Below are 13,676 nucleotides of genomic sequence, written 5' to 3' on the forward strand. Positions count from 1 at the left end.
AGGCTTTCTGATGAATAAAAAGTTATAAGAACAGCATTTATTAAAAACAGAAATCTTTTTTTTAAGTCAATTTAAGTCTTTACTGTAGCTTTTTGTCAATTTAACACATCCTTGCTAAATGAAACTATTAATTTCTTTCAAAAAAGACATAAAAAAATACGGACGCCTGAACAGTAAGGAATATTGTTGGAAAAGGTTTTTATTACAACTTTCATTTTGAATAAATGCTGTTCTTTTTAATTTTTTATTCATCAAAGAATCCTGGAAAAAGCATCACATGTAAAAAAAAAAATTAAAATTAAAATTAAGCAGCACAATCATTTCCAACACTTAAATGCAAAATTTGCTAAATAAAAGAAATATTTAAAAACAAAATCTTATACTGACACCAAACTTTTACATGTAAATACTTTTTAAAAATATGTAATGTTTTATATACATATATAATAAAAATAAATATATATGAATGCTAAGATGGTATAAAAATGTGATTTTTGTGTTTTATTTATAGCTTTTAATAGAAAACAAAACTAAACAGCTACAAAAACAGCTTAGATACAACTTATTTACAGCTCACGGCATTAATATCAACTCATTTTCTAACATTACAAATCACTGTACAGCCATCTTGATCTTTAAGTCTTGATAGTTACTGAAAATTATGTTTTTAGGAGCAGTAATGTGTTTTGAGTGGCAGGCCTACATGAATGACGTGGCATTTAGTGTGTCAGTTACAATATACTGCATTTAATAGCTTAAACTGTTTTACAAATTAAAGTGAATTAAAAGTAATCAAAGTAAACAGTTTTTTCCCCATATTGTCCTGTCCGCTCATGATTTGTGTGAAGAAATCACTAATAAATTTGTAAACAAATTGTACTAATTTGAGTACAGATAATAATACTGAGTCTGGTTTACAAGACGTTGGGTCATGAAAATGTCAGAGTGATCTAGTTTAATGTATTCGCTGTGAATGAGACAGCGTTTTTGAGTGTGTGGATTGCTATACATTATTACTGGAGGAAGTGACATCACATCAGTGCTGAAAAAAACATGGTTTCAAGTATAATTGTGGATTTAATATACAACTATATAACAGAGTGCAACACATAGACCTTCCAGGAACGACACCTGGAGCCACATCACCTAAAGTGAACATTAAAACACCATCAAAATTGATGATTTGGGGGATTTGAGTCTTTGAAAACATAAAAATACTGTTGAAAAAAAAATAGAGAATACTTTAACTCAACAAAACGTCAATTGCTCTCACCCCAATCTATGTCCACTTGTGATAATACTGGCCATAACTAGTTCAGTTTTAGCATGATGGAAATTTTAGGATTGCTTTTTTTTGATAGGGAACTAGCTCTGGTTGCTAGGAGCCATGGTGGTCTAGGCTTTGCAATCTATTACATTATCCCCTTTGTGTCAGTCCATCTCTTTCTTTTCCCCGCATTCAAACTGCAGCGTTTACTCTGGCGCAGTTTATCCGACCCAAGTGACGCACGGCCCTTTATGAAGAGCTTCAGTAACTCTTCCTCTATGATGTTCTGTTCATCGAAAATCATTCCAGATCATAACATAGTGAGAGAGAACTGGCAGGGTCAGAGGTCATCTCTTCACCTTGGCATCCTCTTTGATCTTCCAGATCATGAGTTCCATGCAGGCCTGGGCATCTTCACTGGAGTCGTGCCCTCCAACTATAAAGAGACAGGAAACGAGACATGAAACACAAAGACAGTCCAGAGCATGTTATTTGGAGCCTTTATGTGTCACATGTTATTATGTGGGTTGGATAATACACTATTATCATAAAACATTGCTCATACAGATAGGAAAAGGCTGGCTGTCCACATAAGACAGGATAATGCAGATACTCTCAAAGGGGAGTCGGTTCAACACTGCAGCTGGAATTGCTAGCCAGTTCAGTGCTGAACAGGGTATGGATCTGTCTAAATGAATCTGTTTAAAAGGGCACTCTGCAGTGACCAAACCTCTCATCAGCAGAAAAATCAAAAAGCTAAGCTCACCTTTGCTGAAGGAGCACTGGTCAAAGTTCATGTTAGTGATGAAAGCAAGTTTAATTTATTTGAATCTGATGGGAGCATTTTGTTTGGCGTCAAACTAAGGAAAGACTGAAGGCCAAGTGTGTAAAGAAGTCAGTGAAAAGTGGAGGAGGAAGTGTTATGGTTTGGGGGATGTTTTCTCCAGCAGGAGTTGAGGCCTCCTATACAGCAACATGGCAGGTGAATGCAAATGTTTATCAGAGCCTCATTCAGTTCCTTCCCTGCAAGCATCTCCCAATCGTCCTGCAATTGTCACGCAAGACAATGGCCCTGTCACACTGCAAAACGCATAAGGCATAAAGTTCCTTGAAGCTAAAAACACTGAAATAATGAAACGGGAGGCCACATTCCTGATCTAAACCCAAAAAGTTATGGCTAGGAAATGCCCTACAGTTAATGAACTATGGAAGAGAGAGTGGAAGAAGAGTGGATCAAGATCACACCAGATCAGACATAATGCGTTTTTGCGGTGAGAGGCGCCTTTTTTGAATTGTTTTCTATTGGCAGTGAGCATTATGCGCGCTGTTTATGCACCCCGGGCGCCTCACGTTTTAACCGCCGTTGCTTAAAAAACGCAAAGCACTGCTCTTTTAACAGTCACCAAAAAAAGGCAGTGCGGTGCACCTTGTGTTTTCAGCCCTAAAAACACGTTCGGAGTGATCAGGGCCTAAGAAACAAGTGTGCTGAAGTCATTTAAAGCAAGGGCCTCTATACTTCCTACTAATTTCTGACAGCCGTGACCCTCTAAAATTGTTGTGGTGAACTGCTTTCGTGCCACAGTGGTTACAGTTCTCTAATTTTAATCACTGTGTTTTCCACAAAATAAAGATTTTTGTTGAAATGTCTTGGATATTTTGTCAAACGTGTTAGTAGAACAGCGGTATACCTACAGCTAATATTCCTTCAAATCATAAGCGATGATTGTTATAGATTGTTCTCTAATTTTTAACCCCACTGTATGTGTGTGAGTATGTACATATATACACATACAGTATATACATATATGAAAGTATATCAAGTATAGAAACTCAATTTTACACAAAGTTCTCAGTGACATTTAGTGATTTTTATATGTAATAATTTCAATAATATATAATACTACACTTTTAAGCTTTTATTTTGATAGAAACAGCAGGAGAGCTTTTATTTTAAAGGAAAACTCCAGCTTCAGTGAAAACAGGCTTACAAAAATTAATCTCACTGCAAATCTAGTGAAATGCTATAATCATCTGCCGTAAAAATAACTGGTGGCTGCTGCGTTCCCAAATGTGCTGAACTCACAGCACATGCAAAAAAACAAGTTCACTCCATTCATTCACTGTGAACGGAGACATTCTGAGGTGCAAAAACACTGGATCACGCTTCGTTTTGAAAGCCATATTTTGCACTTTCATTTTTAGCTTATTTGACAGATACTGTGTCAAAGCATAGTGGCCCAAAACACAACTTCAAAGACCTTTTATGTTAGAATAAGAAGTTTAAATGTATTTTAAACAATACACTTTTTACCCAGGAGACCTATCGTTTCATATCGTCATGTGACCATGATAATATCGAGACTGTTTTGCTTCATAACTCCTTCTCAAAATCTATACATTGTGGTGGGATTCATGAAGATGATGCAAATTAGTACAGATTAACAATATTCTCACCGTTGTCTTGTATAATGCGTTTGAGGTAGTCGGCCATAAGGTTGCGAAGGGCACGTTTGTAGGGCAGCCCCAGGCGGTGAGGAAAAACAATAGCGGTGTCCACAACCATGCTGTGAATAAGCTAGTAAACACAGAATACATAGAGCCATTATGTTAATAAATATGGATTAAAAGACAAAAAAGGCACTGTTACAAACTCTAGTATGTTACCTTATTGCCGCTTAGATACTGTATCACAAGCACACATAAAATTCTTAAAAATCCTATCTAGGCAGGCAACACAATAGGTTTTTGATTATTATAATGTGTTTGTATGAACCTTAAGCGCAAACAGGTCACTCTCAAGACTGTGTCCAATTAGAATAGACTCGGCACTGAACATGCTCAGCAGGACCGCCTGCACGTCTCTCAGGGTGATGGTGGTGTTCTCCAGATCATCCTGTGTCACACCTGAAAACCTGGATGTAGCACAAACGGTTGTAACTCAATCTAGAAAAACTGGATGAATGCGAAAGGCGAATGAATGGCAAATCTCTTCAACATAATTCCTACCGTGTGTTGTAATCCACCACTTTGCTGGCTGGCTTGACAAACGTGTCATAAATAACCCTGAGGTCAGAGTTAATTACAGTCACTCTTGTCAGCTCCAAACCTTGCTTTGTGTAGCACTATAAAACAAATGTTGAGATGAAGAAGGTTATCGCATTTAATTGGATTTAATAAAGAATTTTTATGAATCACCTTCACATAAAAAAGACTTTAGTCCACATTCTGTTTTCCTCATGAGGCTTTCTATATCCACCTAAAATAAGTGTGGGAGCAATTAAATAAATGTTATTCTTACCATCTCACAGTCCAAGGCGTAGACACCTCCATTTCCATCTACTGGCAACGGTTTGCTAAAAGTCTTCACAAAACCGTCCAAGGACTCCTTACGGCCATCTTGTACATGTTGCTGAAGGGAAAAAAAAAAAACAGCAAAACCAGATTTATAATCCTTCAGAGACCTCAGGGACACATTACTAACCATGATTTTTAGTATAATACTTACTCTAAACACCTTATTAAAAGCTTTGCCTCCTTCAACCAGCAGATTCAACTAGCAAAAGACATCTGAACCTAAAAGATACCTTAAGGCAGTGTGTACAAACTGTTTTATCTTTTCTACCCTCACAGAAATGTGTCTGTCGTCAGCAAAAATATAATCACACATGTAAAATTAAGTCTGTTTATTTAGGGATCTATTTATTGCCAAATAAAAGGATATATTTATGGCAAAAAAACAAACAAACAAATCACAATTTATAAAAAAAACACAATTACACAATAAGTTTGTTGAAAAATAAAACCATTGCCTAGTAGAACATAAGAAGAGTGTGGGGAGTTATTTCATTATTGCAGATTTGCGATGAGTTTTTATGCAATCTGAAAAAAACAAAATCTGCGTTCTTTATGTAACTACATTTGATATTATCTATGATACATAATCCATTACAGGTTTATAGGTTAAACAATGCTAATTTTAAATGTTATTTTAAATTCAGATTTGGTAGGAGATTTTGTAGGAGATCCATGATGATACCTACTTTACACACTTCACATCCAGGAGAACCAACCGCACCAGAGCAGCAGCTGTAAAGTGTCTCCCAACCTCCTGGAACTATGTAAGACACAAAAACATGTCAGTTTTAATAGTGTCATATACACCGAAATACATGAAGCATTTGTACTGTCATTGCAGAATATCATCCCGTCTTACATGTACACATACCCACCTCTGTTTCTGCGTAATCTTCCCCAGTGGTGACTGCACTCCTCCTTACGCACACAGCTGCCATTAGCATTTATCTTGTACTCGGCGCCACATCGACAACAGATTTTAGAAAAGGCTGAGATACAGGACAATAAATCAAAGTCAAAAAAGTGCAAATGTTACACAAAGGAAAGATATTTTTTACATGTACTACAATGTCATCTATCACAAATGTTTAATGTAATGCAACCTATGTTCAATGAGTATATAAAAAAAAGTTTGAACATAGTGCCACCTAGTGGTTAGGCTTTTTGTTACAGGGTGTGAACAAGCAACCTCAAGAAATTGGTCTAAAACCATCAAAATAAAACCTACGGTCAGTGTTTTTCTTTTCTGGGAGGTTATGGACGACAGCGTGACCTGACATCTCAGGATGAGGTCTGGGGTAGCCATGCTCCTGCAGCTGTTCTTCAGTCATTGCATACTTTTTCAGTTTTTTGTAAAGAATGGCACCTGAAAACAGCAGGATGCAGACATGGGTGAGTGAGATCAGAACAGAAAGTGGTGTTGCTGTTAGCCAAAACTATTAAAAATAGTTTTTAATAACTGAAAATAAATATTTGCTTTAATTTTTAAAAAACTTTTTAAAAAGTAAACGGAAATGTTAAATGCTTTTGGAAACTGCTTCGGGAACTAACCAAAATTAAGTAAGAAAGAACATTGTTAAAAATGAATATGAAAATATACAAATAACACTAGAATGACACTGAAGTGGTACTGAAGTACCTTTAAGGTCCACATCCTGCTGTTTGCCGGAGCGGTTGATTGTGTAGCTGGTTGTGGCAGCAAGCCGTCCACCAAGTACTCCTTCATGGGACTGAGACTTCCTACTCACAGACACAGCCGGGCTCTCTGAGAAATATACAGTAGAAAACATATTGATAACATAAATCCATATATAATACTAGATATTTTAATGACAGTTAATTTACAGAAATTAACTACCAAAAAAAAGAAATGTAATTTAGAAGAAAAAAGTATTTCAAATTTAATTATAAAAAAAATGCTTTTTGTGTCAGCATAACAACTTGAGAAAAAAAAATTATGAAGTGGAATTTATATTATTTTCAGAATTTTTTCATATTTTTGTAAATCTGACAACAGTACTTGAGCATTATGAACTATACAAATCTGCTTATTTTGCATTATTATTAGGCCAATAATCAAATCTTAAATATTTTTATTATTCTATTCACATCAAAACATTTGTCAGTTTTAGATTTTTCAAAATCCTAAAGCTTTGCTTATTCCCTGTTATGAATTAGATTTTGAATTTTCAATATGGATTTAGACTTTTGGATCCCACTGTATGGGGGTCTTTCATTATCAAAAATCAGTGTAAAACACAGAATATAAGAGTTGGTGACAAACTAATGACAAAACAGACAAACTACTCTTATTAAAGGTTCTTAATCCCAGGTTTAGTGTACCCAGGGCTCTACGAATTTGCGACTGAAAACTACTGTGCGAGACTATGAAAAAATATTTAGGAGCACCAGTGCGACTGATCCAATCAGCATATGTGTTTGCGCTGTGGGGAGCTTCAAAGGTTTCTACGGTTTTTGCAACGCTGAGTAATGTATCACAGACATATCTCACCAATCCTTCATAAACAGTGTAGAGAGAGTGTAAATAAGAGAGATTATGCAGTGTAGAGAGCTTCGTTGATTAGAATGGAACTAAGATGAGTGACAGCTTCTAATAATTTTTAAGGGAGTTTGTAAATAAGATATTGATTTAATACAACAGTTAAATAAACAAGAAGTTAATATTAAGTGACTTACATTGTCTGACTATAACATTATTGTCTGATTTGCTCTATTTTGTCATCCAAAATTGTCTAAAACAAGTCACAACCGAGCCGCTGCACATCTCCATTCAAACACAGCAGTGTTTCGTTTATGAATGAAAGTGCGTTTTTAAACAAATCTAGTGAGTCAATGATTTAATTTCCCATTCATAAAGACAGTCACTTGCTTTACTCCTGAATGAATCATCCGTTCGAACAAATGAATGATTTGATTCAGTAATTAAATCAGTGACTTACCGCCACAAACTGGCAGTTTGTTTCATTTTTACAGTATCTTTCAATTATTTAAATCATTTAACATTTCTGTATTCAAAATATTTAAAACATTAATCTCAGCATGAATTTATGAAATTAATTGCACTCATGCCACCTCTGAGCCTCAATAAACATATGAAAATACACCTACAAGCCACTTTTATGCTCTTCTGTGCACCACTGTAGTACAAATTAATTTTGTTAATACTGATTTCATTTGATTGGTAACTTATTCTTATTCTACTTGTTCTTTTAGTTCTACTTGTTCTGACGTTTTAATTAGAAATTTTAAAAAGCTTATAAAATATATTTTTTTTAAATCACTTTAAGGAGTCAAATATCACTTTGTAATGGGAAGGCTAATTTTTGATTATTGATTAGAAGGTGTTCCTGAAATTTTGACCGTGCTCCTAAATTTTTTAAGTTTGGAGCACAAGTGCTCCTAAGAAGAAAAGTAAGCACAGAGCCCTGGTACCCTCAGTCACTTTAGATGCACATATGCTAATTAACACAAATAAATAAAAAGAAAAGTGTTTGCGTTAGACGCACTGATGACAGGAGACGTAGGTGTGCTCTTGCTACGAAGTTTCTTCAGTGTGTTCACCGCTACATTCAGGTAAATATTCTTACTGCTGCTCCTGTCATACACCACCTTCTCTTCCTCCAGAGCCTGAGAGTGGAAAAGACATTCAGAATATTCACATCAGCAATATATATAAGGGAGTTGACATTAAAGGGATAGTTCACCCAAACATGAAAAAAGAATTTTGCTAACCAAGCAGTTGCTGGTAGCCACTGACCTCCATAGTATGACACAAAAAAAAATACGTCAAAATATCTTTTCTTGTGTTCAACAAAAGAAAGAAACTCAAAAGTTCATTTTCGGGTAAACTATTCCTTTAACTAAAATGAAATAATGGACTTAATGACATACTATCTGAAAAGCCTCCTGATCAGAGGAACAAAACTTTAGGCACTCATCGATGAAGATGTTTAAATAACGCTGGCGGACATTAGTGGGCACCTTGGCCCCAAATTCTGTTGGAATGACAGGACGCTTCATGGCAGAGCTCTGTGATGGATAGAAAAGAGAAAGTGTTTATTGAAGACATGCAAGTACACCGTTATAGGTCTGTTAGAGGGCAAAGTTACCTTCATGGTGGGGGTGTGAGCCACTCTCTTCTGCAATGAAGTGGATGTGGTCTTTGACAGGATGCCTGCCGATGTATGAGCTTTAACTGAAAGCTGATCTGCCGCCACCCTGGTGGGTGACAACACCCGACTGCTGGCATCAGCTAGTCCTATAACAAAAAAAATAAATAATTTTAAAATGTGTTTGTAACTCTTAATCCTTAATTCTGCTGTAAATAAATGTAGAACCCCTCATACTAGGCTTTGAGAAGGGCAAGGAGGGCAAGGAGGGCAAAGAGGCATTTGGCTGATGCGCCACCCGCCGTTTCTCTCCAGAGAGTCCTAGTTTTGGGTTGGTCGATGCAGACGCTGCTTTTACTGCGGCAGCCAGCTGTGCCGCCTGCTGCTGGGCCTTCTGCATGCGCTGGTAACAGATCTCCTGCGCTGTCATCCTCCGCTGAGGCATTGGCATAGCGTTCAGCGATGACTCTGACTAAATTATTAAAGCAATTATTAAACAATTTTTGAACACAAGTATGGATTCATCATTTAATAGTATGAACCTTATTTAGCTGAACTTGCATTGTTCCCACTGACTTCTTATTCTACTTGGAATCTTGGTTATATTAGGCACGTTAAAAAGCAGTGTTGGGAGTGACTATTTAACTATCTAACTATCTAAAACTAGCAACACTTCCTTGTCTGCAATTTTCAGTACAACAGCTCAGGTGATTTCAAAACAGAGAAGCTCAATCTAGTAATGACCTACTTTTTCCAACAAGTAACAGCAATTTTTTTCCCCACATCATATTAATACTGCTAATTCACATTATGGCTTTTTAAGGTTTGTTGGTAGTGTTTTGTGAAAAATTAACTGTCAAAATTCTCATTCTCTTTAATTAAGTTTTTGTTCCACATATAATAACAGTAACATATACAGTTGAAATCCAAAGTTTACATACACCTTGCAGAACCTGCAAAATGTTAATTATTTTACCCAAATAAGAGGGATCATACAAAATTCATGTTATTTTTTTGTTTAGTACTGACCTGAATAAGATACTTCACATAAAAGATGTTTACATATAGTCTACAAGATAAAATATTAGTTGAAACTCACTGTTCAAAAGTTTACACTTGATTCCTAATACTGTGTTGTTACCTGAATCATCCACAACTGTTTTTTTTTTTTTTTTTTCTCTCAATAATAGTTGTTAGTGAGTCTCTTGTTTCTCCTGAACGGTTAAACTATCCGCTGTTTTTCAGAAAAATCCTTCAGGTCCCACAAATTCTTTGTTTTTTCAGCATTTTGTGTATTTGAACCCTTTTTGAATTTGAAGACCAGAGTAAATTAAACTTATTTTGTCTTCTGGGAAACATGTATCTTCTGTAGCTTTTGAAGGGCAGTACTAAATGAAAAAAATTATAATATTTAGGTAAAATAAGAAAAATGTACACATTTTCATTCTGTTCAAAAGTTTACACCCCCGGCTCTTAATACATAATTTTTCCTTCTGAAGCATCAGTGAGCGTTTGAACCTTCTGTAATAGTTGCATATGAGTCCCTCAGTTGTTCTCAGCATGAAAAGATGAATCTCAAAATCATACAGTCATTGTCAGAAAGGGTTTAAATACACAAAAATGCTGAAAACCCAAAGAATTTGTGGGACCTGAAAGACTTTTCTGAAGAACAGCAGGCAGTTTAACTGTTCAGGACAAACAAACCTCAACTGTATATCACTGGATAAATTGCTACAGATTCTGTCTTAACTTGTTTATGGTCTAACTGTTGCACACCAATTAACTAATATGCAAATATGAAGTGCAGGGAGGGAATCAATAAGAGAATATGTCAGACATGTCAGAACATGCATTCCAACACCAACCTTTCCTTGAGCTTTAAAGTGTGACACCCTCTTCTTCTGACCAGGAAACAGAGTAGTTAAAGCACTTTCTGTTTCTTCCTCCTCCCCCTCGTCCTGTTCCCTTGAGGGCTAAAAACACACACACGAAAGTGAAACTGAAAATTCAGTTGCAACGGAAAACCCAGAAAATTCCACCAACAGAAAAATTTGCATAACATTTTCAAACCTCAAAAGCATTTCAGAGTAACTGAAATGATTATCAAAACTAGAGAAATAAATAAAAATTCTGTGTGGTACCTGCTTAGCTTGTCTCCCTTTGTCTTCCGTCTTCACCTCTTTGGATTCGTTAAATATCCGTAGACACTCCTCCATCGGGTCGGAGTCATACTCCATCTCATCCTGCAGACAGGAGTAGTCCACTGCATCATCACCACCACCATCATCATCATCATCATCCACATCAGAATCATTCTCCGATGATGATGTATCCTCAGAAGTTTTCCTCTTATTATTATTTATGAGGTTCGCCCGTTTAAAAGCAGAAGCTGACTTCCTCACTATCCTCTCGTCTTCCTCATCATCCTCTTCAGCGCTCTCAGCACCGAACAAGTCAACGTGGCTCAGATTCCTCTGTTTTGCCTTTCTTGCTTCTTTGTGATCAACGACTGAGCTGCTTTTTTTGCTTTTATCCTTAGTACTGCTACTGCTGCTCCCATGACTGCTTTTCTTTTTGTCCTTGTCCTTTGTGCTGCTCTCAAGTTTTCCATTCTTCTGCACTTTGATTTTGGATGACACCTTATCGGTTTTCACAGGCGCTTTGTCTATTTTAGGCTTCTTGATGTCGCCACTTCCTCCTTTTGCCACTTTTTCCTTGTGGCTATGTTCATTCTTTATCTTAACTATCTTCTTGTTCTTCTCTTCAGTACTTTTTGACTCCAATCCATCTTTACGCACCTTTTCCTTGGACTTACTACTTCTGTCCTCATTTTTACATTGGTTCTTGTCTTTTTTACTTGAATTCTTTGACGTCTTGTCAGCACTTGAACTTTCCCGCCTTTCTTTTTGACTTTTCTTATTGGATTCCTTCTCCACTTTTTTCAGTTTATCAGTTTTTATATTTTTTGACTGACTCACAGGTGTCTTTTTGTCTGTCGCGTCCACATCCTCAAACTCCACATCGTCCGATTCGCTCTGTGAGAAAACATCATCAGTCTTAGACACCTGATTTTTTTGCTGTCCCATCGCGCCAGAGTCTCGTTCTCGTTTTAAGCTGATGTTGATCCCCTTGCGCTGCATTCGGCTAATGGACGTCGGGCGATATTCTGTCCCAGAACTTTCCTCATCGGATTCAGAGAAACTTGCAGTGTACTTTGGGACATCCGCCTTAGGTGATGACGACCTCGGTTTCTTCGCCGTTGGAACGTATTCCTCATCTTCCCCTTGTTTTTTAGGATAAAACCTTTTTCTTCCCTCTCCTTCTGAACACAAAGTCCTCTGTTCTTTAGCGGTCAACTTAGCCGAATAGTTTGAAAGAGGGTCGTACTCCATGTCCGTGGTTGGTTTGGAATTATCCAGGGTGTATTTACACTTTACATGGGACGGTGGTGGAGGAATCACCTTTTTAATGCTTGCTTTAGAGACAGCAGTGGGCACATATTCCAGTGCATTGGTACTGGTGTTGTCTGAGTCTAAAGTGTATTTGCTGGACCGAGGGGAAGGGGTGTATTCACTAGCTTGGCCCATTTGATAGCTCCCAGGATCGTAGCCCTGATGGGATGATGCAGTGGGTTTCGGTCTCTTAACAGAGCTTGTGGTCGGCTCATATTCCTGATCGCCGATCTGAGACAGCTTCTTCTTGTCCCTTTCCATCTCATTGCGAACAGCCTCAATGGCCCGATTGACCAACTCCAGCTCAATGGTACCCAGGTCCACATCCTGTCCTGCCGACAGGCTCGATGGTGGCTCCCCGTCATAATGTTCATCCGGTCTTACAACCTCTGGACTGAATGGATCATATCCTTGATCTGTAACCAAAAATCACAAGATTAGAATGATACAGTTCAAAAAAATTAATCACAGAATCAGCGCAATATATATTTTTTGCATACTATATATATATATATATATCTATTTATCTATATATATATATATATATATATATATATACACACACATACACATATATATATATATATATGTGTGTGTGTGCGTGTGTATGTATGTATAGAAATTTTTGCATTAAAACAAGAGCCATTAAAAGTTCCTGACAACAGTAAAAGCTATAGAAACCGTTTAATAATGATACATAAACTGGACTTTCTGTCATACGACAGAACAATTCAGTGACTGTACTAGTTTCTTTGTTCCGCAGCAGAAAGCTTTTGTGAATTTAAATGTAACGTGAGCCCGAAGAGAACTTGAACAAAAAGAAAAACATGACATCACAAAGACATTTTAATTCACCGTTTGGACTCGCTGAAAGCGCTTTAGTCTTTTTGATGTCGTATATCCCAGAGGAGGTTCGTCTTTGTTTGCTGTGTCTGAAATGACAGTAGGGTCTGCTGCACCCATCTGCACCGGCTTTTCCATTATTATTCTCGCAATAAAACGGGCAGTCAATCCCACGAAAGAACCCCGTAGATCTCAACATCGCGGTTCATAACCACGGTCACTGCATCTGCCTTTAAACTGGTAGGTTTTAACCACTACATGCGTAACTATTTTCATATCCGTATGTTGCTACTTTCTTCCGAACAACAACAGACTTCCTACGACGCCATATTTTATGCGCGACAGACGCACGCGAGGCCCCCAACGCGCGTCGCGTTGTTTACGTAACATAGTTGCCCGAATCATCTGCCTGTGAGAATTACCACGTTAGCTGCGTTGCACTTCTGCACTCGAGCAGACGGGTTAGCGCAGGTTTGTTCGTCTCAAACCGTGTTACAATTTTATTTAGGCTTTATCTTTAAATCTTTGGTGTCTTTTTTTATTTAAATGGTTTATTTGAGTTTTTTTGTGTTTTAAGTGCAATGGAACGTCGGTTATTGAAGGTTTATAAGTGTGGTGGTATATTAATGT

General features: G+C 37.1%; 1 protein-coding gene across 1 annotated transcript; it reads right to left on the reverse strand.

Annotated features, from left to right (window-relative positions):
• Nucleotides 1-480: 480 nt before the first annotated feature.
• On the reverse strand, nt 481-13,392 carry rexo1 (REX1, RNA exonuclease 1 homolog). Its single transcript, XM_051117841.1, has 16 exons — nt 13,059-13,392; nt 10,893-12,619; nt 10,617-10,724; nt 8,989-9,223; nt 8,752-8,900; nt 8,534-8,671; nt 8,149-8,269; nt 6,261-6,386; nt 5,850-5,987; nt 5,497-5,610; nt 5,308-5,381; nt 4,566-4,676; nt 4,274-4,389; nt 4,041-4,179; nt 3,722-3,842; nt 481-1,703 (listed from the first exon to the last, which is right to left on the reverse strand). The coding sequence occupies exons 1-16, from the start codon at nt 13,243-13,245 to the stop codon at nt 1,615-1,617; spliced, it is 3,693 nt and encodes a 1,230-aa protein (XP_050973798.1). The 5' UTR covers nt 13,246-13,392; the 3' UTR covers nt 481-1,614.
• Nucleotides 13,393-13,676: the final 284 nt, after the last annotated feature.

Source organism: Labeo rohita, chromosome 8, assembly GCF_022985175.1.
Source record: "Labeo rohita strain BAU-BD-2019 chromosome 8, IGBB_LRoh.1.0, whole genome shotgun sequence".
In the NCBI taxonomy this organism is placed as follows: domain Eukaryota; kingdom Metazoa; phylum Chordata; class Actinopteri; order Cypriniformes; family Cyprinidae; genus Labeo; species Labeo rohita.

Excerpts from the sequence above, each read along its gene's own strand:
- rexo1 (XM_051117841.1), bottom strand. The coding sequence starts at position 13,245 with ATGTTGAGATCTACGGGGTTCTTTCGTGGGATTGACTGCCCGTTTTAT. Across the intron at positions 4,390-4,565 it reads ACGCCTTGGACTGTGAGATG|TGCTACACAAAGCAAGGTTT; the intron begins GTAAGAATAACA and ends TTTGTTTTATAG. Across the intron at positions 3,843-4,040 it reads GTGACCTGTTTGCGCTTAAG|CTTATTCACAGCATGGTTGT; the intron begins GTTCATACAAAC and ends TGTGTTTACTAG.